This window comes from Chiloscyllium punctatum, chromosome 11, assembly GCF_047496795.1.
Source record: "Chiloscyllium punctatum isolate Juve2018m chromosome 11, sChiPun1.3, whole genome shotgun sequence".
In the NCBI taxonomy this organism is placed as follows: domain Eukaryota; kingdom Metazoa; phylum Chordata; class Chondrichthyes; order Orectolobiformes; family Hemiscylliidae; genus Chiloscyllium; species Chiloscyllium punctatum.
Genome location: NC_092749.1, coordinates 77,962,160 through 77,985,761, shown reverse-complemented (window position 1 = coordinate 77,985,761; position 23,602 = coordinate 77,962,160). Strand labels below are relative to the sequence as shown.

At 42.3% G+C, this 23,602-nt stretch overlaps 1 protein-coding gene across 1 annotated transcript in view; it reads left to right on the top strand.

The window, feature by feature from the left end:
• The window catches only part of sytl3 (synaptotagmin-like 3), a 112,983-nt gene that overhangs the window by 85,575 nt on the left and 3,806 nt on the right, over positions 1 to 23,602 (top strand). Inside the window, exons 9-10 of the mRNA XM_072580123.1 lie at positions 4,955 to 5,133; positions 20,188 to 20,290. Of these exons, the coding sequence (XP_072436224.1) occupies positions 4,955 to 5,133; positions 20,188 to 20,290 (282 nt within the window). The remainder of the gene's footprint in view (positions 1 to 4,954; positions 5,134 to 20,187; positions 20,291 to 23,602) is intronic.

Here is a 23,602-nt window from a genome sequence, read left to right as displayed (position 1 = left end):
GACAGTCACCTGAGGCTGGAATCGAACCTGGTCCCTGGCACTGTGAGGTAGCAATGCTAACCATTGAGCCACTGTGCTGCCCCAAACTATTGTGGAGAATGTGGGCATCAATCCTACTACCTCTCGCATGCAAAGCAAGTGCTCTATCATTTGAGCTAATTAACATAGTTATTCAAAAAGGGAGGGGAACAGGAAGTAGGAAACAGCAGACCAGTTAGTTTAACTGTTATTAGGAAATTGTTAGAATCCATTATTAAGAAAGTTATAGCAGGACAGTTGAAGAGTCAACACTCAGGGTCTGCTTGGTTTTGTGAAGGTAAATCATGTTTGTGAAGGTAAATCACGGTGGCACAGTGGTTAGCACTGCTGCCTCACAGCGCCAGAGACCCGGGTTCAATTCCCGCCTCAGACGACTGACTGTGTGGAGTTTGCACGTTCTCCCCGTGTCTGCGTGGGTTTCCTCCGGGTGCTCTGGTTTCCTCCCACACTCCAAAGATGTGCAGGTTAGGTGAATTGGCCATGCTAAATTGCCCGTAGTGTTAGGTAAGGGGTAGATGTAGGGGTATGGGTGGGTTATGCTTTGGTGGGGCGGTGTGGACTTGTTGGGCCGAAGGGCCTGTTTCCACACTGTAAGTAATCTAATCTAATCTAATTTGCTGGAGTTCTTCGAAGCAACAAGTGGATAATGGAGATCTGGTAGATGTAGTATTGAAGGCATTTGATAAGGAGCTGTACAAAATTTACAAGGTAAGAGTAAATCAGTTTAGTGCTAATTAATTAGCTTGGATAAAGGATTAACTAACTAACAGAAAGCAGAGAGAGTTGAGATAAGTGGATTTTTCTCTGGTTAGCAAAATGTAACTAATGACATGCTACAGGGTTCAGTCCTCAGGCCCCAACTATGTGGGGCCAACTATGTGGGGCCAACTCTGTGAGTGATTTGGATTCAGGGTAGAAGGTACCAAGGCCAGATTTGCAAATGGCACTAAATTAAGTGGGTCAGTAAGTTGCAATGAAGGAGTAAGACATTTGCAAATGTTAGGCAAATGGGTCAAAATTTGGCAGGTGGTGTTTAACATGGATAATGGATTTTAGTTGAAAGAATAAAAAGGCAATTTCTTATCAAAATGGGGAGAAACTTCAGGATGCTTTGGTGCAGAGGGACCCTGGTGTTCTCATGTGTGAATTGCCGAAAATTAAAGCGTCGATGCAGCTGGTAATAAAGAAGGCAGATAGAATTTTAACATTTATTGCTGAAGGAATAGAGTATAAGAGTAGGAAAGTGTTGCTGCAACTGTGTGAGGCTTTGGGGAGACTGCACATGGAGTATTGCATGTAATCTAATCACTTTGCTTGAGGAGGGCTTGGCAGCAGTTCAGGGCAGATTCACTGGATTGATTCCAGAGGGGTCGTGATTGGCTTATGAAGAAAGATTGAGCAGTTTAAGCCTTTATAGTCTGGAAAAATGAAATGTGATGCAATTGACTTACATAAGATGCTAAAAGGGTTGACAAAGTAGACAGAGAGAAGATGATTCTTCTTGCGGGGCAGTCTAGAATGAGAGATGAGGTAGTAAATTTAATTCGAGGATAAGAGGTTGTAAATTTAAAACACAGATGAGGAGAAATTACTTGGAGTCATAGAGATGTACAGCACAGAAACAGACCCTTCAATCCAATTTATCGATGCCCACCAGATATCCTAACCTAATCTAGCCCCATTTGCCAGCACTTAGCCCATATCCCTTTAAATGTAGGTAGTGTCTCCCACCCATCCCCCTCCTCTAATGAAAAAAAGATGCTGTGCACCAGATTGGTAAGGTAACTAGTTTTTTTTATTCTTTATTTTTCAGTAATCTCTGGGGATTTAGAATAGTGGAAATGGAGATTAGGGCAGTTGAATGTCCTTTTTGCAGAATGTGAGAGGTAAGGGTCACCACTAGTGTTCGTGCTGACTTCATCTGCGGGATATGTACCCAACTCCAGCTCCTCGAAAGCCATGCTAGGGAACTGGGTGAACTTCGGATCATTCAGGAGGCAGAGGGGGTTATTGAGAGGAGTTACAGGGAGATAGTCACACTTCAGGTACAAGAAAAAGGCAGATGGGTTACAATCAGGGGACGAAAAGGGAACTGGCAGACAGTGCAGGGATCCCCTGTGACCGTTTCCCTTAATATCAAGTTTACCATTTTGGATACTGTTGGGGAGGATGACTTACTGAGTCTGTCCCTGTTGCTCAGAAGGGAAGGTGGAGAGGAGCAGAGCATTAGTCACTAGGGACTCCATAGTTAGGGAGAAAGATAGTAGGTTCTGTGGGAACGCGAGATTCTCACAATTGGTGTGTTGCCTCCCAGATGCCAGGGTTTGTGATGTCTTGGATCGTGTTTTCAAGATCCTTGAGGAGGAGGGGGAGCAGCCCCAAGTTGTAGTCCACATAGGCACTAACGATATATGTAGGAAAAGGGATGGGGATTTAAGGCAGAAATTCAGGGAGCTAGGGTGGAAGCTTAGAGGTAGAACAACCAGAGTTGTTTTTTCTGGTTTGTTACTCATGCCACGTGCTAGCGAGGTGAGGAATAGGGAGAGAGAGGAGTTGAACACGTGGCTACAGGGATGATGGAGGAGGGAGGGTTTCAGATACCTGGATAATTGGGGTATTTTCAGTGGTAGGTGGCACCTCTACAAACAGGATGGTCTACACCCGAAAGAGAGGGGTGCCAATATCCTTGCCGAGGCAGGGTAGTTTGCTTATACTCTTTGAAAGGGTTTAAACTAATTCAGCATTGGGTTGGGAATCTAAATCGTAGCTTCAGTGACCAGGAGGTTGAGAGTAGTGAGGTCAGAAATAAGGTTTCAAAGTTGCAAGAGTACACCGGCAAGCAGGAAGGTGATTTGGAGTATGTCTACTTGAATGCCAAGAGCGTTAAGAATAAATTGGGTGAACTTGTAGCATGGCTTGGTACCTGGGACTTCGATATTGTGGCCATTTTGGAGGGACATTTTGGTAGTTGCAGGTTCTGGGATTTAGATAAATCAATAAGAACAGAGAGGATGATAAAAGAGGGGAAGGCGTGGCATTGTTAATCAAGGACAGTGTTACAGACAGTGGCAGAATGGATGTTTGAGGACTCATCTAATGAGGTAGTATGGACTGAGGTTAGAAACAGGAAAGGAGACGTCACCCTATTCAGAGATGTAGAGGAAAGGATAACAAAGATGATTCTGGAAAGGAGTGAGAGTAACAGGGGGTTTTTAACTGTCCAAATATTGACTGGAAATACTATCATTCGAGTACTTTAGATGGATCAGTTTTTGTCCAATGTGTGCAGGAGGGTTTTCTGACACAGTATGTAGATAGACAACAAGGGGTGAGGCCACATTGGATTTGGTAGTGTGTAATGAACACAGCCAGGTGTTAGATTTGAGGTTGTGACCACAATTTGGTTGTGTTTACTTTAGCAATGGAAAGGGCTAGGTATATACCACAGGGCAAGAGTTATAGCTGGGGAAGTGCAAGTATGATGCGAGTAGACAAGATTTAGGACGCATAGGATGGGGAAAGAAACTGCAGGGGATGTGCACAATTGAAATGTGGAGCTTATTCAAGGAACAGCTTCTGCGTATCCTTGATAAGTATGTACCTGTAAGGCAGGGAGGAAATGGTTGAGTGAAGGACCCATGGTTTACTAAAGAAGCTAAATCTCTTGTCAAGAGGAAGAAGAAGGCTTATGTTAGGATGAGATGTGAAGGCTCAGTTAGGGTGCTTGAGAGTTACCAGTTAGCCAGGAAAGACCTATAGAGAGCGCGAAGAAGGACAAGAGGGGACATGACAAGTCATTGGCGGATAGGATCAATAAAACCCTAAAACTTTCTATAGGTATGTCAGAAATAAAAGAATGACTAGAGTAAGATTAGGGAGGAGATTGCAGAGCCTTTGGCTTTAATCCTTATGTCATCATTGTCTACAGGAATAGTGCCAGAAGACTGGAGGATAGTAAATGTTGTACCCTTGTTCAAGAAGGGGAGTAGAGAAAACCCAGTGAGCCTTATCTCGGTTGTGGGTAAAGTGTCGGAAAAGGTTATAAGTGATAGGATTTATAATCATCAAAAAAGGAATAGGTTGATTAGGGATAGTCAACACGGTTTTGTGAAGGGTAGGTCGTGCCCCACAAGCCTTATTGAGTTCTTTGAGAAGGTGACCAAACACTTGCACCACACTAGCAGGTGTTTACCATACCTTAATCATTTGCAGCATAAAAAGGTTTTTCTTTATAATGCCATTGCGATTGTTGCAGTTTCTTTAAATCTGTGCCCTCTCATTCATGATCCTTTCATGAGCGGGAAGAGTTTCTCCCTATCTCCTCTCTTCAGGCTCTACATGACTTTGAATACTTTATCAAACCTCTCTTCTCCATGGAAAACATCCTAAATTCTTCAATCTATCCAGGTAAGTTGAAGTATCTCATCCCTGGAACCATTCTCCTAAATCATTTCTAACTCTATCTAATGTCATCATGTCTTTCCCAAAGTATAGCATCCAGAATGGGTAAAGGGAGAAATCTGTTGTTTCTAGTAATTGAGGTGTCCAGCATGAGAGGACCTTGTACAATATTTCTTATATTTAATCTAATATTAGAGGTTGAAATTTTGTGAAATCAGTACCCAAGTTGGTGATTGAAGTGAAGCAATAGGAATCTGGGAATAGGTCTGATCTTCATGTAGAGGAGGAACATAGATACAGGCTAGTTGGGGTCCAGCTACTGTCGTAATTTCTAAGTAATATAATGGAAGTGATATTTGCAGAATTATTAAAGTTAGCAAAATATGCAGCTTGTCATTAAAGTGAAGAAAGAGCACACTGGTTCAAAATAAAACGAGGAATCAGAATCAAAACCGAGGATAAGAAAAGTATTTGTAAGGCATGATTTGTAATGTGTTTTTCATTGTTCCCATAGGATAGCATAAACAGCATCAACAGCACATGCACAGAACCAGAGACTTTGGACAATGTGAATGTTACTGGTGAAATTGAGCTATGTATACGGTACAACTTTCAGGCTGTGGCACTGGAAATCCACATTAAAGGATGCAAAATACTGGCTTATGGAGATGAGAAAAAAAACCGATGTAACCCGTACGTACTTGTTTCTCGATCAAGATTTTTATTAAAAAGAAAATACTTTGATATATCCAGGAACCTTTGTGACTTCAGGGTTGCCCAAAACAATTCACAGCCAATTAAGTAAATTTCAAATGTAAACATTTTTATAGTATCAGAAATGTGACGGCCAAACTTTGAAGTTCTACACAGAGCCAGGTGGTAATGACCAGATAATCTTTTCTAATAGGAGCCAATGTTACAGAAGAAAGGCTTTGCATGTTCTTGTCTTATTGAAAGAGCAGTCATGCTGATATTCACATCCCTGCTTTATAACTCTCTTTAAACTTATTAATGGAATGTTCTTTCAATTGTTTTTCCACTAATCCGTATCAAAATGTGGTTCATGTTACATCTTTGGTTGGGCCATGCTTAGAGGATTGTGTTCAATTCTGATTGCCACATTACAGGACGGATGTGGAGGCTTAGGAGAGTATGCAGAAGAGGTTTACCAGGATGTTGCCTGCAGTAGAGTGTATGAGCTATAAAGAGAGGCTAGAAAAACTCAGGTTGTTTTCTGTGGAGTAGTGGAGGTTGAGGGGAGACTTGATAAAAATCTATAAAATTATGAGATGCGCAGATAGAGGTGACAGTCAGAATCTTTTTCCCAGAGTTGCAATGTCTAATATTAGGGAGCACGCATTTAAGGTGAGGGGATAAGTTCGAAGGAGCTGTGACGGGCAAGCTTTTTACATGAAGTGTGGTAGGAGTCTGGAATGTGCTGCCAAGGATCGTCTTGAAGGCAGATACAATATAGATATTTAAGGGACTTTTAGATAAGCACATAAATATGCAAGGAATGGAGAAATTTGGACAAAGGACAGGCAGAAGGGATTAGTTTAATTTGGCGTCATGTTTGGCACAACGTCAGGAACTGAAGGACCTGCTTCTGTGCTGTACAGTTCCATGTTCTGTGTTATAATCTCTGAATTTGTTACCTATCCCAAATTTCCCCTGAATTAACAGTGTTACTAGGTTATTTCAAAGGGCGGTTAAATGTTAGTCAGGAATCACATTTAGAGTGAACTAGGTAAATGTCATGAGTCAGACGTGTATTAAACATTGATAGTTTCAAGTCCACTGTTACTGATAATAACTTATAATTTCAGATTTATTATAGAGTGTTAAATTCTATCAGCTGCCATGATGGGCTTTAATGCAATGTTCCCAAAACAATGACCTGGATTGATGGATTACTAGTCCAGTGACATGACCACTATCTTGTCTATCAAAACTCTTCTTGAAATACTTTATTAGGCCACTTGTGAATACTTTAAGATTTGTGTATGGGGCATGTTTTGTGTATGTGGCATATAATTGGCATGTAGGAAATCTATATGTTTCTGTTAATCTACACTTCCTAAACCTGACTTTATTTTTGCTCTTTCATATATTAGTCTTCCCAGAGAATCACTTCATAGAGTTATAGCGTCTGACAGCATGAAGATAGGCCCTTACGCCTAGACTGCTCCATTCCAACCAAAATATCCATCCACGCTAACCCCATTTCTCTGCACTTGACCCATATCCTTCTAAACCTTTCCTACCCGTGTAGTTGTCCAAGTGCATTTTAAATGTTGTTAATGTACCTACATCAATTACTTCCGATGGCAGCTCATTCCATATGTTTACCACCCTCTGTGTAAAAGCATTGCCCCTCAGGTTTCCATTTATTCTTTCTCCTCCAATCTTAAATTCCACTGCAGGGAATCTAATGTAATCTGACATGCCACAGTTACTAGGAAAACACCAACGTAAAAACCCATTATATACTCATTAGATTCCATTAGTTCATAAGTCAAAAACTGCAATGGATTTATTGTCCATACTTGGTAATGATTTTCTCTCAGTTACCCACTACTTTACAAAATCTCCAATTATCATACGGTTAAAGCACACTTCAGACATGCCATGTTCAGTCTATTCTGGGCACCTGAAGAGACCATATCTGAAAATGGGTCATAATGTACAGACAGAACTATTTGCAACATAGATGGAACATAGAACATAGAACAATACAGCACAGAACAGGTCCTTTGGCCCACGATGTTGTGCCGAACATTTGTCCTAGCTTAAGCACCTATCCATGTACCTATCCAATTGCCGCTTAAAGGTCACCAATGATTCTGACTCTGCCACTCCCACAGGCAGCGCATTCCATGCCCCCACCACTCTCTGGGTAAAGAACTACCCCTGACATCCCCCCTATACCTTCCACCATTCACCTTAAATTTATGTCCCCTTGTAACACTCTGTTGTACCCGGGCAAAAAGTTTCTGACTGTCTACTCTATCTATTCCTCTGATCATCTTATAAACCTCTATCAAGTCACCCCTCATCCTTCGCCGTTCCAATGAGAAACGGCCTAGTACTCTCAACCTATCCTCGTACGACCTATTCTCCATTCCAGGCAACATCCTGGTAAATCTTCTCTGCACCCTCTCCAAAGCTTCCACATCTTTCCTAAAGTGAGGCGGCCAGAACTGCACACAGTACTCCAAATGTGGCCTAACCAAGGTCCTGTACAGCTGCAACATCACTTCACGACTCTTGAATTCAATCCCTCTGCTAATGAACACTAATACACCATAGGCCTTCTTACAAGCTCTATCCACCTGAGTGGCAACTTTCAAAGATCTATGAACATAGACCCCAAGATCCCTCTGCTCCTCCACCTTACTAAGAACCCTACCGTTAACTCTGTATTCCGCATTCTTATTTGTCCTTCCAAAATGGACAACCTCACACTTGACAGGGTTGAACTCCATCTGCCACTCCTCAGCCCAGCTCTGCATCATATCTAAGTCCCTTTGCAGCCGACAATAGCCCTCCTCACTATCCACAACTCCACCAATCTTCGTATCATCTGCAAATTTACTGACCCACCCTTCGACTCCCTCTTCCAAGTCATTAATAAAAATTACAAACAGCAGAGGACCCAGAACTGATCCCTGCAGAACTCCACTTGTAACTGGGCTCCAGGCTGAATATTTACCATCTACCACCACTCTCTGACTTCAACCGGTTAGCCAGTTTTCTATCCAACTGGCCAAATTTCCCTCTATCCCATACCTCCAGACTTTCCGCATAAGCCTACCATAGGGAACCTTTTCAAATGCCTTACTAAAATCCATGTACACTACATCCACTGCTCTACCCTCATCCACATGCTTGGTCACCTCCTTAAAGAATCCAATAAGACTTGTAAGGCAAGACCTATCCCTCACAAATCCGTGCTGGCTGTCCCTAATCAAGCAGTGTCTTTCCAGATACTCATAAATCCTATCCCTCAGTACCCTTTCCATTACTTTGCCTACCACCGAAGTAAGACTAACTGGCCTGTAATTCCCGGGGTTATCCCTATTCCCTTTTTTGAACAGGGCACAACATTCTCCACTCTCCAGTCCACCACCGTTGACAGTGAAGACGAAAAGATCACTGCCAACGGCTCTGCAATTTCCTCTCTTGCTTCCCACATAATCCTAGGATTATGTCAGGCCCGGGGGACTTGGCTATCCTCAAGTTGTTCAAAATGCCCAACACATCTTCCTTCCTAACAAGTCTCTCTTCCAGCTTACCAGTCCGTTTCACACTCTCCTCTTCAACAATACGGTCCCTCTCATTTGTAAATACACAATACGGTCCCTCTCATTTGTAAATACATACAAATACACACATACATGTGCCAAATAAGACATACAACATTTGACAGTCTATGGTGATGAAGATGTTAAACACCAACATGACAAAAATCAAAACCGATGATATTAGACAAGATTCCAACATGTGACAGTTCTGCCAGAGCCCAACAATCTATATTACAGACTACTTAAGGAAGTGGCTTCAGGAATAGTGATTAAATTGGTAGTGATCTTTCGAGATTCTTTCGACTCTGGAACAGTTTCTATGGATTGGAAGGCTGCTAATGTAACTTCACTATTTATAAAAAGGAAATCGAGAGAAAATAGGGAATTACAGACCAGTTAGCTTGACATCGGTAATGGGGAGAATGCTAGCGTTCAAAAGCTTAATTAGCAGAGCACTTGAAAAACTTGAAGAATCTACTGGAATTTTTCAAGGTTGCAATTAGAGTCGTGAAGGGGGAACCAGTGCATGTGGTTTACTTGGACTTTCAGAAGACTTTTGAAGGTCCAATATAAGAGGTTAGAATATAAAACTAAAGCACATGGGTTTTGGGGTAGTATACTAACATAGGTAAAGAATGGCTGGCAGATAGGAATTAATGAGTAGAAATAAATGTGTCTTTTTCCAAGTGGTAGCCAATAATTAATGGGTTGCTGTAATGATCAGTGCTAGAGCTTTAGCTATTCACAAATGCATTAATGATTTGGATGAGAATATTAAATGTAGAAGATCCAAGTTTGCAGATCACTCAAAGCTGGGTAGGAGGGTGGACTGTGAGGCAGATGCAAAGGTGCAGCAAGGGATCCAATATCCTTGCTTACTGTGAGGTGTTCTCATGCTGTTGGGGAGGTATAAATTTATTTGGCAGGGAGATGGGGCACAGATCTGATAGAAAGTCAGGAACAGGGTCCAATCAGGTGTAGAAGGAATGCTAGGAGAGTGCAATAGGTGGAGAAGACATTGGGAGGATAAGACACATGAAAGGTCTGGAAAGCTAAATTGAATTTTCTTGCTGGAGCTTGACTGGTAAGGCAGATGTACTTAGAACATTGATCTGCATGTGGAAATATAATATTGTTGCAATTGCTGAGATGTGGTTGAAGGAAGGACAAGACTGGCAGCTCAACTTTCCAGGGTATAAAGATTTCAGGCAGGGAATAAAGAGAGGTGGGATCATTGCATTATTAATAAGGGAAGCTATCACTGCAGTAATGAGGGAAGACATTATGGAAGGATCTTCAAATGAAGCCACTCTGGGTAGAACTCGGAAATTAAAAAAAAAGTGTGATTAACTTGCTGGATTATGCTACAGAGAGTGAGAGAAAGAGAAAGAGAGAAAGAGGAGCAGATATGTAAGCAAACTACAGGAAAATGTGAGAAACAGGTTATAGTTACAGGGCCCTTCAACTTTTTTTTACTAGATTCCCTACAGTGTGGAAACAGGACATTGTAGCTGAGAATTTCAGTTTGGATAGTAAGGTCCTAGATTAATAAAGAGGCAGTATTAAATGTTTTAATGGGCATGCAGGTGCACAAATCCCCAGAGCCTGATAAGATTTATCCCAGGCTGCAATGGGAGCAAGGATGGAGATTGCTGGGCCTCTGATGAGAGTAGATTAGATTAGATTAGATTAGATTACTTACAGTGTGGAAACAGGCCCTTCGGCCCAACAAGTCCACACCGCCCCGCCGAAGCGTAACCCACCCATACCCCTACATCTACATCTACCCCTTACCTAACACTACGGGCAATTTAGTATGGCCAATTCACCTGGCCTGCACATCTTTGGAGTGTGGGAGGAAACCGGAGCACCTGGAGGAAACCCACGCAGACACGGGGAGAATGTGCAAACTCCACACAGTCAGTCGCCTGAGGCGGGAATTGAACCCGGGTCTCTGGCGCTGTGAGGCAGCAGTGCTAACCACTGTGCCACCGTGCCGCCCACCGCCCGTAGTTAACTGGACGCGAACTCGCGGCCAGACGGATAAGAGTGAAATCGAAGTAGCTACTGAGCTAAAGCCGGCGCCAGTAGTTGTAACCTCGCTTGTCACAGGTAAATTGGCAGAAGGATAGATAAGATGGTTCCTTTATTCAAGAAGGGCAACAGGGATAGGCTAGGTAATTACAGATCGCTTAGTTGGAACTTAGTGGTGGAGAAATTATTGGGAAATAATTGAAGGATAGGATTGACCAATATTTGGAAAGGCAGACATTGATTAAAGATATTTATTAAAGGGAGAAACTGTCTGTGTTTTTTTTGAAAAGGTGACTAAATACATTAATGAGAGTAGTGCAGATGATGTGGTTTACGTGGATTTCATTCAAGCCTTTAACAAGTTCCCACATGGAAGGCTGATCCAGAGTCTATGGGATCCAAGGCAATTTGGCAAACTGCATTCAAACAGGAGACAAAAACTGATGGTGGAAAGTTGATTTTTGCAATTAGAAGCCTGTGGCAAGCAGTGTACTACAAGATTTGGTGTTGTTTGTTGTTTACATTAGCAACTTGGATGTGAACATAGAAGGTATAATAGTAAATTTGCAACTGACATGAAAATTGATGGTGTTAATAGTGAGGTAAATGGTCTCAGGCTTCAGTCTGATATTCATCATCTGGTAAATTGGACAGTACAATGGCAAATGATGATCTTGATAAGTGCAAGGTGATGCATTTTGGTAGTTCTAATAAGAGAAGGGCACATACAATGAATGATAGGCCCTCAGGGAGCACTGAGGAACAAAGGGACATTGGTAGGGAAATACATAGATCCCTGAAGGTGTCAGTCTGTATGGACAGGATAGTGAAGAAGGCATACAGGATGATTGCCTTCATTAGCCGGGCATAGAGTGTAGAAATAGAAAGTCTTTTCACAAATTTATAAAACTTTGGTTAGGCCACATATGGAATACTGTGTTCAATCCTGGTGACCACATTATTCAAAAGATGTGATTGCACTGGAGTGGGTACTGAGAAGATTCACCAGGATGTTACTTGGGTTAAGAAATTTGTTATAAGGAGAGAATGGAATGGCTGTGTTTATTTTCCTTGCAGCAGAGGAGGCTGAAGGGCAATCTGACTGAGGTATACAGAAGTATGAGAGGCGTAGAGTAGATTGTGAGAATCTTTTCCCCATGGCAGATGTGTCAAAGGCCAGAGAGTATAAATTAAAGTGAGGAGTAAGTAGTTCAGAGGAGATCTGAGAAAGAAGTTTTTCACCCAGAGCATGGTTGAAATATTAAACATGCTGCTTGAGCTGATATAGGAAGCAAAAAAACTGCAGATGCTGGAATACAAAGTAGACAGGCAGGAGACTGCAAGAACACAGCAAGCCAGGCAGCATCAGGAGGTGGAGAAGTCGACGTTTCAGGTGTATCCCTTCTTCCTGAAGAAGAGTTACATCCAAAAAGTCAACTTCTCCATCTCCTGATGCTGCCTGGCTTGCTGTGTTCTTGCAGCCTCCTGCCTGTCTGCTTGAGATGATATAGGAAGCAGGTACTCTTGCAACATTTGGAAGAGTACTTAAAATGCCAGGTCATTGTAGGCTTCGGACCAAGAGCAAGTAAATGGGATAAGTATTGGCAGTTAGTTCCATAGTGGGTCGACAAGCCTGTTTTTATGCTGTACAACTATGCGTCAGTGTCATATGGATAAGTTAAGTGAATGGGCAAATACATGGCAGATTAATTATAATTTAGATAAACGTGAAGTTATCCACTTTGGAAGCAAAAACAGGAAGGCAGATTATTAAATGAATGGTGATAGATTGAGAAAGGGGTCAAGACTTGGGTATCCTTGTGTGCCAGTCGCTGAAAGTAAGCATGCAGCTGTCCTCATCATAAACGAGAACACTTTTAACTCGTCTCATTTTCTTCAGGTCAGAGGAATGGCCATGGGAACACAGGTGGATCCTAGTTATGCCTGCCTCTTTATGGGATACCTGGAACATTTCTTGTTCCAGTCCTATTCCAGCCCCCACCCACAACTCTTTCTCCAGTATGTCAAAGATAGCATGTGTGCTGCTTCCCTCTCTCATCTAGAATTGGAAATGTTTATCGATTTTGCTTCTAATTTCCACCCTGGCTTGCTTTCACCTGATCCATCTTTGACTCTTCTCTTCCCTTCCTTGACTCCTCTGTTTCTATTTCTGGGGATAGACTGGCCACTAATACTCACTATAATCCCACCAACTCCCACAATTACCTGAACTATACATCCTGCTTCCTGTAAAGATTCTGTTCCTTTGTCCCAGTTCTTCCGTCTCTGTCGCATATGTTCTGATTATACCACCTTTGACAAGGGAGCCTCTGAAATGTCCACCCTCTTTCTCAACTGAGGATTCCTCAGCACCATTGTTGACAGGGCCCTCAACCACATCCGATGTATCTTGCGCACTTTGGACTTTACCCTTTCTTTTCGTTCTCACAACAGCAATAGGGTTCCTCTTGTCTTTACCTACCATCCCACCAGCAACCACAAGCAGCCATTTCCATCACCTCACATAGGTCCCCCCCTTGTCTGCCTTCCTCAAGGACCATTCCTTCTGGGACATCCAGGTACACACTTTCTTCACTCCCAACAACCCCTTCCACAGCCCCACGGCATCTTGCCCTGCAATTGCTGAAGGTGTAACACTTGCTCATTTACCTCCTCCATCCTTAGTATCTAAGTGCCCAAACTTACCTTCCTTGTGAAGCAGCACTTTACCTCCACTTCTCACAATCGAGTCCACTGCATTCACTGCTCACAATGTGGTCTCCTTTACAATGGGGAAACTATGTCCCTCATGATTTTATACACCCCAATAAGTCTATGCCTCAGCCTCCTATGCTCTAGGGAAAGTAGTTCCAGCCTCTCATTGTGCAGCAGCAGTAGGAACAGTGAGAGCGAGGACCAAGGGGCTGCTGGGAAGGCAAATTTCCCATTTAAATACTTACCTCGTGGAATCAGCATCCTCCATTTTGCAGCAGCAGCAGGAGCAGTGAGAGCGAGGAGCTGAGTGAGAGTGGTTGCATTGCGCTCTGGGAACTGATATATTTGGGTAGTGGCTAAACCCAAGACACTACATGTGTAGTGTCTCTCACCCGCCCATCTCCTCTAACCAAAAAAAAAGACTGTGTTGTGTTGATAAGGGAAGGTTTGTCTTTCTCTTTTTTATTGTGTGCTGGTAAGTAGTGTGATTAGTATTTTTTAAAAATTTCATTTATCTGTTATTTGCTATTGTAGTTGGACTAAGTTAAGCTTAAGAGTAAAAATGGCAGGAGATGCCAGACCCGTGTTATGCTCCTCTTGCTCAATGTGGGAGTTCAGGGACGCGGCTGATGTCCCTGACTCCTTCACGTACAGCAAGTGTGTTCAGTGCAGCTCTTGTTAGACCGTATGATGGCTCCAAAGCTGCAGATGGACTCACCTTGGAGCATCCACGATGCTGAGGAGGTCGTGGGTAGCACGTTTAGCGAATTGGTCACATCGCAGATTAGAATTGCTGAGGGAGAAAGGGAATGGGTGACCAAAATGCAGAGAAAGAGCAGGAAGGCAGTCCGTGTGTCCCCTGTGGCACCGCCCTCCAAAGTAGGTGTACTTGTATTGGAAACTGTTTAGGGAGGTGGCTCACCGGGGAAGTCAGCAGTAGCCAGGTTCATGCTGTATAGAAGGTGGGAACAAGAATGGAAGGGCTATAGTCATAGGAGATTCAACTGTTCTGTGGTCAAAAACGAAACTCCCAAATGGTATGTTGCCTCTCAGGTGCACGGGTCAGTGATGTCGCAGATCAGCTGTAGGATGTTCTGAGGGGAGGAAGAGTGAACAGCAAAGTTGTTGTGGTGCGTAGAGGCACCAATGATATAGGTAATAAACAAGATGAGGTTCTATATGCAGAATTTAGTGAGTTAGGAACCAATGTGAAAAAGTAGGACCTCAGAAGTAGTAATCTCAGGATTGCTACCAGTGCCATGTGCTAGTCAGAGTAGAAATGAAAGAATAGACAGGTTGAATGAATGGCTTGAGAGATGGTGCAGGAGGGAAGGTTTCAGATTTTTGAGACATTGGGACTGATTCTGGGGGAGGTGGGACTATTACAAATCGGAAGGTCTACACCTTAGCAAGACTGGAAGCAATGTTCTAGGGGGTGCTTTTGCTAATGGTCTTGGGTAGGGTTTAAACTAATGTGACAGGGGGATGGGAACCAAATGAGGAGGTTAGTGGACATTAAAGAGATAGTAACTAAAGCCTGTAAAGAACTAGATAATGAAGTCAGCGTGACTAAGGGTAAGAATAGGCAGGGTGTAGATGATGAACCCAAAGGGATAGGTGGTCTGAGGTGTATTTGTTTAAAGTGTATAAGTAAGGCAGGTGAACTTAGGTCTTGGATTAGTATCTGGGAGTATGATATTATTGATATTACTGAGACTTGGTTGAGGGAAGGGCACTATTGGCAACTAAATATCCCAGGATGTGGATGCTTCAGGCAGGATAGAGGAGGGAAAAGAGGTGGAGGAGTTGCATTACTGTTCAGAGAGGATGTCACAGCTGTGCTGAAGGAGGGCACTATGGAGGACTCAAGCTGTGAGGCAACATGGGCAGAGCTCAGAAATAGGAAGATTGTTTGTGGTAACAATGTTGGGGATGTACAACAGACCTCCCAACAGCGAGCATGAGATAGAGGTACAAGTATGTAGATGGATTATGGATGGTGGATTAACTTAGTGTTAGAGGTTTAGTTGGAGCAGAATTGTAGGGAGTTTCCAGGAGGGTTTTATAGAACAGAGTATAAATAATCCAACTTGGGAAGGGGCCATCCTGGACTTGGTGTTGGGAATGAGCCAGGCCAGGTGGTTAAACGTTCAGTGGGTATTACTTTGGAAATAGTGATCACAATTTCAAATGTTTTAGAATACTCATAGACAAAGACAAAAGTAGTCCTAATGGAAGAATGCTAAATTGGAGAAGACCAACTCTAGCAAAATTCAGGAGGTGCTAGAGAATGTGGACTGAGAGCAGCTGTTTGAGACTAAATCCATATTTGATTTGTGGGAGGCTTTTAAAGAGAGGTTGATTAGAGTGCAGGACAGACATCTCCCTGTGAAAATGAAGGATAGAAATGGCAATATTAGGGAACCATGGATGACAGGTGAAATTGTGAGACTAGCTAACTGGAAAAAGAAAGCATACTGAGGATGTTGAGGTTCAGGATAGATCTTTGATTACTCTCGGTCAAGTCAACGTAAGAAGGGAAGAAGTGTTGGGTATTCTAAAAGGCATTAAGGTGGACAAGTCCCCAAGTTCAGTTGGGATCTATCTCAGGTTATTGAGGAAAGTGAAAGAGGAAATAGCTGGAGCCTAAACAGATATCTTTGCAGGATCTTGAACAGGGGTGAGATCCTGAGGACTGGAGAATTACTAATGTTTTCCCCTTGTTTAGGAAGGGTGGCAAGGATAGTTATAGACCAGAGTGTCTGACATCAGTGGTAGGGAAGCTTCTGGAGAAGGTACTGAGGGATAGGATCTATTCCCATTTGGAAGAAAATGGCCTTATCAATGATAGACGGCATGGTTTTGTGCAGGTAACGTTGTGTCTTTCAAACTTAATAGAATTCTTTGAGGAACTGACAGAGTTGATCGATGATGTCATATACATATAGACTTCAGTACGGCATTTGATAAGGTTCCCCATGATAGGCTGATGGAGAAAGTGAAGTTGTATTGGGTCCAGGGTGTACTAGCTAAATGGATAAAGAATTGACTGGGCAACAGGAGACAGAGTAGTAGTGGGAGGGCAAAATGGAGAACTGTGACCAGTAGTGCTGGGACCACTGTTGTTAGTGATATACATAAGTGGTCTGGACAAAGTGGTCTGATTAGCAAATTTGCAGATTACACTAAGATTGGTGGAGTAGCAGATAGTGAAGGGGAATGTCAGAGAATACAGCAGAATATAGATAGATTGGAGAAATGGCAGGTGGAGTTCAACCTGGGCAAATGCTAGGTGATGCATTTTGGAAGATCCAATTCTAGAGTGAACTATTTGGTAAATGGAAAAGCCCTGGGGAAAATTGATATACAGAGAGATCTGGATGTTCAGGTCCCATTGTACCCTGAAGGTGACAACGCGGGTTGAGAGAGTGGTCAAGAAGGCATACGGCATGCTTTCCTTCATCGGACAGGGTATTGAGAACAAGAGTTGGCAGGTCATGTTACAATTGTAAGAATTTTGGTTTGGCCACATTTGCAATACTGTGTGTAGTTCTGGTTGGCACATTACCAAAAGGATGTGGATGCTTTGGATAGGATACAGAGGAGGTTCATCAGGATGTTGCCTGGTATGGAGGGCACTGGTATGAAGAGAGGTTGAGTAGATTAGGATTATTTTCATTAGAAAGATGGAAGTTGAGGGAGAACCTGATTGAGGAAAAAGTGAGGACTGCAGATGCTGGAGATCAGAGCTGAAAATGTGTTGCTGGAAAAGTGCAGCAGGTCAGGCAGCATCCAAGGAATCCTTGTAGAGGGAGGAAGAGAGCTTCTTCAAGGAAGGCATCCTTGTAAGAGGATTCACAATAGGTTAAGATCAACTAGGAGAAAATGAGGACTGCAGATGCTGGAGATTCCCGAAACGTCGATTCTCCTGTTCCTTGGATGATGCCTGACCTGCTGCGCTTTTCCAGCAACACATTTTCAGGACCTGATTGAGGCCTACAAAATCATAAAAGTCTATACAGGGTGGATAGCAAGAAGTTTTTTCCCAGAGTGGGGTCTCACTTACTAGGGGCCATGAGTTCAAGATGAGAAGGTTAAAGTTTAATGGAAATATGCATAGAAAGTTCATTACATAGAGAGGTGGATACATGGAACGTGTTGCCAGCAGAGGTGGTAGAGGCAGGCATGATAGTGTCATTTAAGATATATCTAGATAGATACATGAATGGGCAGGGAGCAAAGGGATACAGGTCCTTGGAAAATAGGCAACAGGTTTAGATAGCAGATCTAGATCGGTGCAGATATGGAGGGCCAAAGGGCCTGTTCCTGTGCTGTAATTTTCTTTGTTGTTTGTTCTTTCCTTATAGCTCAATTCTTCCAGTATTGGTAACATCCTTGTACATCTTTTTTGTACCCTCTCCAGTTTAATTACATCCTTCCTATAGCAGGGCAACCAGAATTATATGTAGTACTCCAAATGTGGCTTTACCAATGTCTTGTATAGCTGTAATATGACAACCTAACTGCTTTACTCAGTGCTCTGACTGATGAAGGCAAGTGTGCCAAATGCCATCTTCATCACTTGTCTACCTGTAACACCACTTTCAAACAACTATGTACCTGCATCCCTAGGTCTCTCTGTTCAAGAACACACCCTGGGCCCAACCATTAACTATGTAAGTCCCGCACTGGCTTGTCTTACCAAAATGCAACATCTTGCATTTGTTTGAATTAAACTTCACCTGCCGTTCATCAGCCACTGGCCCAGTTGATCAAGACACCTTGTACTCTTAGATAACCTCCTTCACTGTCCACTATAGCACCAATTTTGGTGTCATGTACAAACTTACTAACCATTCAGTTACTAACCATTCCTCCTATTCTCTCATCCAAACTGTTTATATAAATGACAATCCAGCACCAAACCTTGCAGCTGGTCACAGGCCTCCAGTCTGATCAAAACCACCTACCTCCACTCTCTGTTTCTTATCATCAAACCAATGTTGCATCCAATTGGCTAGCCCTCCCTGGATTCCATGAGATGTAACTTTACTAATCAATCTAACATGCAGTACCTTATTGAAGGTTTTGCTAAAATCCATGAAGACAAAATCTACTGCTCTGACTTCATCTATTTTGTTGGTCACCTCTTCAAAAACCTCAATCCAAATTGTGAGACATAATTTCCTGTGCACAAAGCCATGCTGACCCTCTCCCTAACCAGTCCTTGCCTTTCCAAATGCATGCAGATTCTGTATCTCAAAATCCCCACCAATAACTTAGCCACCATTGATGTGAGTCTACTGGTCTGGAGTTACCTGGTTTTTCCTTGCAGACTTTCTTAGATAATGGCACAACAATAGCCACCCTCCAGTCTTTCAGCACCTTGCCCGTAACTTTCAATATTGCAGATGTCTCTGCTAGGGCCCTGCAATTTCTTTCATAACTTCCCATCGTATCCTGGGATATATTTGATCAGATCCTTAAGACTCCCAGCACCTTCTTTTATTTCATGTGGACTCTTTTCATTATTTATTTCCCTGAGTTCCTGAGCTTCTATGTCTTTCTCCACAGTAAATACTGACAAGAAACGTATGTTTAAAATTTCATCCATCTCCTGGGCTCCACACATGAACGACCTTATTGATCTTTTAAGAGGGGCCTTTTGTCTCCCTAGTTACTGTTTTGCCCTTAATATACTTATAGAATCTGTTTGGATTCTCCTTTACCTTATCTGCCAAAGCTATTTCACGTCCCCTTTTTGCCCTTCTGATTTCCCTTTTAAGTGTACACTTGTATAATTTAAGGGATTCACTTGATCCCAGCTATCTATACCTGACATATACCTCCTTATTCTTGACCAGAGCCTCAATGTCTCTAATCATACACTGTTTCGCACTCCTGCCAGCCTTGCCTTTCAGACTAACAGGGACATGATGGCCCTGAATTCTCGTTATCTCACTTTTGGAAACCTCTCACTTGCCAGACATCCCTCTTCCCCCAATCATTTTTTTAAAGTTCCTGTCTAATATCATTACAATTGAATTTGCCCGAGTTTAGAAATTTTACTTGTGGATCAGGCCTATTCATTTCCATAAATATTTTAAAACCGGGACTGGTTTGTCTTCTCAAATCTGTAGGCTGAATAAAGTGCATTTTAAGTATTATATCACCTTTGTTCCATGACACAGGCCACAATGGTGACACCAACTCTTCAAATGAGCACCACTACCTCCTCCCAAAGCCCTTCTTTCCCTCATATCTTTGATTCCAACACTCTTCCAAGCAGTGCACTACATATTGTAACCATTTGCTGTGTAAAAGTTTTTCTCACTTCACATTTGCTGGCCTGTTATTTTGTCAAACAATGTTAACTACTGTTGTTGGGACCTCTAACATCCAAAAGTGTTTTCTGTCCTTGTCCATTTCTTCACTGTACTCACAATGATTCTATGTCTTGATTTTCAGGTTTGAAATTCTTTCTCAAGTTCTGTCTCATCCTTTTTTTTAGTGGTAACTTCTCTCCTTTGCTAATGTTTTCAATAGTTTTTAAAACCAAGTTACTCTGGACTGTTTCCTTCCCAACCTTGACTATCTTGAAATAATGTAATTAATGATAAAATCCAAGAATTGGAGCAAAGAACATTGTGTAGTTGTTGAAGCTACATCTTTGTGATTCTGAGCTTTGTTTTAGGTATGTGAAGACCTATTTGCTTCCTGACAAATCTCCTCAGAGTAAGTTGAAGAGCACAGTGAAGAAGAACTCGGTGAATCCAGTTTTTAATGAAATATTAAGGGTAATTCATTTCTTGATGATAATAGAATATTCCTTCATTGAAACATTTACAGTTAGCAGTTTTCTTTCCATCACTATGGGGGGAGTGCAATGAAGGTTTACCAGATTGATTCCTTGGATAGCCAGATTGATATATGAAGAGAGATTAGATCAGTTAGGACTATATTCCCTGGAGTGTAAAAGAATGAAGGGTAGTTCTTACAGGAACCTATAAAGTTTTAACAGTACTGGACAGGGCAAACACAAGAAGGATGATTCTGAATACTAGAGAGTCCAGACCAGGGGTCACAGTCTAAGTGTATGGGATAGAGACAAAAAACTGCAGATGTTGGAATCCAAGGTAGACAGGCAGGAGCTGGAAGAACACAGCAAGCCACACAGCATCAGGAGGTGGAGATGTCAACGTTTTGGGTATAACCTTTCTTCAGGACTAGATGTGGGGGTACAGGAGCTACAGACAAAGTGGGAGTTGGGGAGAGTAACAGAATAGTGAGGTACTGATAGATGAACACAAGTAGGGAGTATGACCTGGTTGGTTGTTGGGAGGGATGAATCTAGTTGGTAGCTGGAAGAAAGGGTCAGGAGTGGAATGGAAAGGAGGAGGCAGGGCTGGAAAGGAAGCCGGGAGATGGGTGGGAAGATTGTTTGATACTCAAGAACTCAATGTTAAGTTCTCCAGGCTGTAGGCTGACCAGTTGGAAGATGAAGTGTGTTCCTCCAATTTGTGGTTAGATTCACTGTGCAGTGGAGGAAGCTGAGGATGGACATGTTGGAGGTAGAATGAGAGGGAGAATAGAAATGGGACAGTGACTGGGAGGTCAGGCTGGCCAGTTCAGGCCTGGCAAGGATGCTCTGCAAAATGATCACCTAATCTACATTGGGTCTCACTGATGTAGAGAAGACCACATTGGGAGCACTGGATGCAGTAGACTAAGCTGGAGGAGATGCAGGTGAATCTCTGTCTCAGCTGGAAGGACTGTTTGGGGCCCTGGATAGAGAGCCAGAGACTTTTTTCCCATGGCGGAAATGGCTATCATGAGGGGGCATAATTTTAAGGTGATTGGAGGAAGGTTCAGGAGAGATGTCAGAGGTAGGTTCTTTAAACAGAGAATGGTGGGTGCATGGAATGCAATGCCAACAATGGCAGTAGAGTTAGATACATTAGGGACATTTAAGCAACTCTCGGATAGCCACATGGAAGATAGTACAATGAAAGGTATGTAGGTTAGTCTGATCTCAGAGTAGGATAAAAGGTTGGCACAACATCCAGGGCTGAAGGGCTTGTACTGTGTTGTTCTGTTCTATGTTCTGTGAGGTGAGGGAAGTGGTGTACGGGCAGATGTTGCATCTTTTTCACTTACACGGGTAGGTACCAGGGGATTGGGGTATGTTGGTGGGGAGTGTGGCACAAACCAGGGAGTGGCAAAGGGAATGGTCCTTGTGGAAGGCAGGGAGGAGTTGGGAGGGGAAGATGTTCTTGGTGCTGGGGTCTAATTGAAGTTGGTGGTAGTGTTTGAGGGTGATATGTTTGATGTGGAGGCTAGTGGGGTGGAAAGTGAATAAAGGGGGACCCTATATTTATAATGTTTGGAGGGGTGAGGAGTTTAGAACTGATTAAGAATCCTCTCCCGTACACGTTTCAAAAGCTCTTCACACGTTCATGCGATATCCTTTACACTGTTCCTACCTAAGTCATTATTTGGGTAATCAAAGTCCCCATTGTTAGCAGTCCATAGCAGAGCACTTTTCACTATTTTCCCTTTAAATTTCCTCTGCTATCTTCTTTCTAACAATGTGGAATGTAGCCAGTAGTTTAATGGTACCTGGATTGTTTCTTAAATCCTCTCTCCTGCTTGATTCCAAAACCAAGGAAGTTAATGAGATTATTAAGCTGATGAAGAAAGTGTATAAGATAGCAAAACTCAATAATCGCCACGAAGGCTAGGATAAATTAAGAATCTCACAAAATAGGACTAAGACAGAGAAAATAAACTAGGAGATAAACTGGAGAGGAAAATAAAAGCTGATATTAAGAGTTTCTTTAAATAAATAAAACGAAAGAGAGCGTGGTCAAAGTGAGTGTAGGCCCCTTAGAAAATGAATCTGGGGAGACATATATGGAGAGCAAGGAAATGGCAGAAGAGTTAAACAAATATTTTCCATCACTCATGAAAACTAATGAATGCAGAAGAGGAATTAGTGAAGTAGTAATAGACAAACTAATGGAGCTAAACGCAATTAAGTTGCCTGACGCTAATGACTGGCATTCTAGAATCCTAAATGAGTAGCTACTGAGATAGTGGATGTGTTATATGTAATTTTCCAAAGATCATGGATTCTGCAGAAATACAGAGGATTGGAAAACTGTCATTATGACACTTCAAAAAGAGAGGGAGACAGAAAGCAGGTAACTGTGGGCTGATTTAGCTTAACATATATTTTTGGAAAAGTATTGGCATCAATTATTAAGGAAATAATAGATGAATAGTTGGAAAATCAATCTCATCAACCAGTCAGCATGGCTTCATGAAAGGGAAATCATATCTGACTAATTTTCTTTTAGAGTTTATTGAGTAAGTCTCAACAAGTGTGGATGGAGGAAAACCAATAGTTGTGTTGTATTAGGGACTTCCACAAAAGGTTAAGTCATAAGATAAGATCCATGGCGTTGGCGGTAATGGCATGGATAGAGAATGGGCAGGAAAAGTGAGTGGGGATAAGAGGGTCACCTGTGACCGGTGGGGTTCTACAGAGATCAGTGCTATTTACTATTATATATTAATGATGTGGAGAAAGGAAGTGAATGTAATGTACTGTAGCCAAGTTTGCTGATGACACACAAATGAGTAGAAAGGTAGGTTGCAAGAGGGATACAAAGTTTACAGAGATAAGTAAGCTGACAAAAAGTTTGCAAATGGACTATAATGTAGGAAAATGTGAAATTGTTCACTTTGGAAGGGAGAACAAAAGAACAGAATTATTTAAATGGAGAAAAAAACCAGCAGAAAGCTGCGACACAGTACTTGGGTATAAAACACAAAAAACCAGCACAGAGGCACAGCAGGTAATCAGGAAAGATAATGAATGTTGGTTCTTACTTCATGCATGTTAGAATATATGAGTTGGAAAGTCTGATTGCAACTGTACAAGGTACTGGTGAGACTACATCTGGAGTATTGATAGCAGCCTACCTTGTTTAAGGTAGGTATAATCCCCAGTTTGGAGGGATTGCCACATGAGCAAACATTAAACAGGTTGGGACTTTATTCATTGGAGTTTGGAAGAATGAAAGGTGATCTCATTGAAACATATA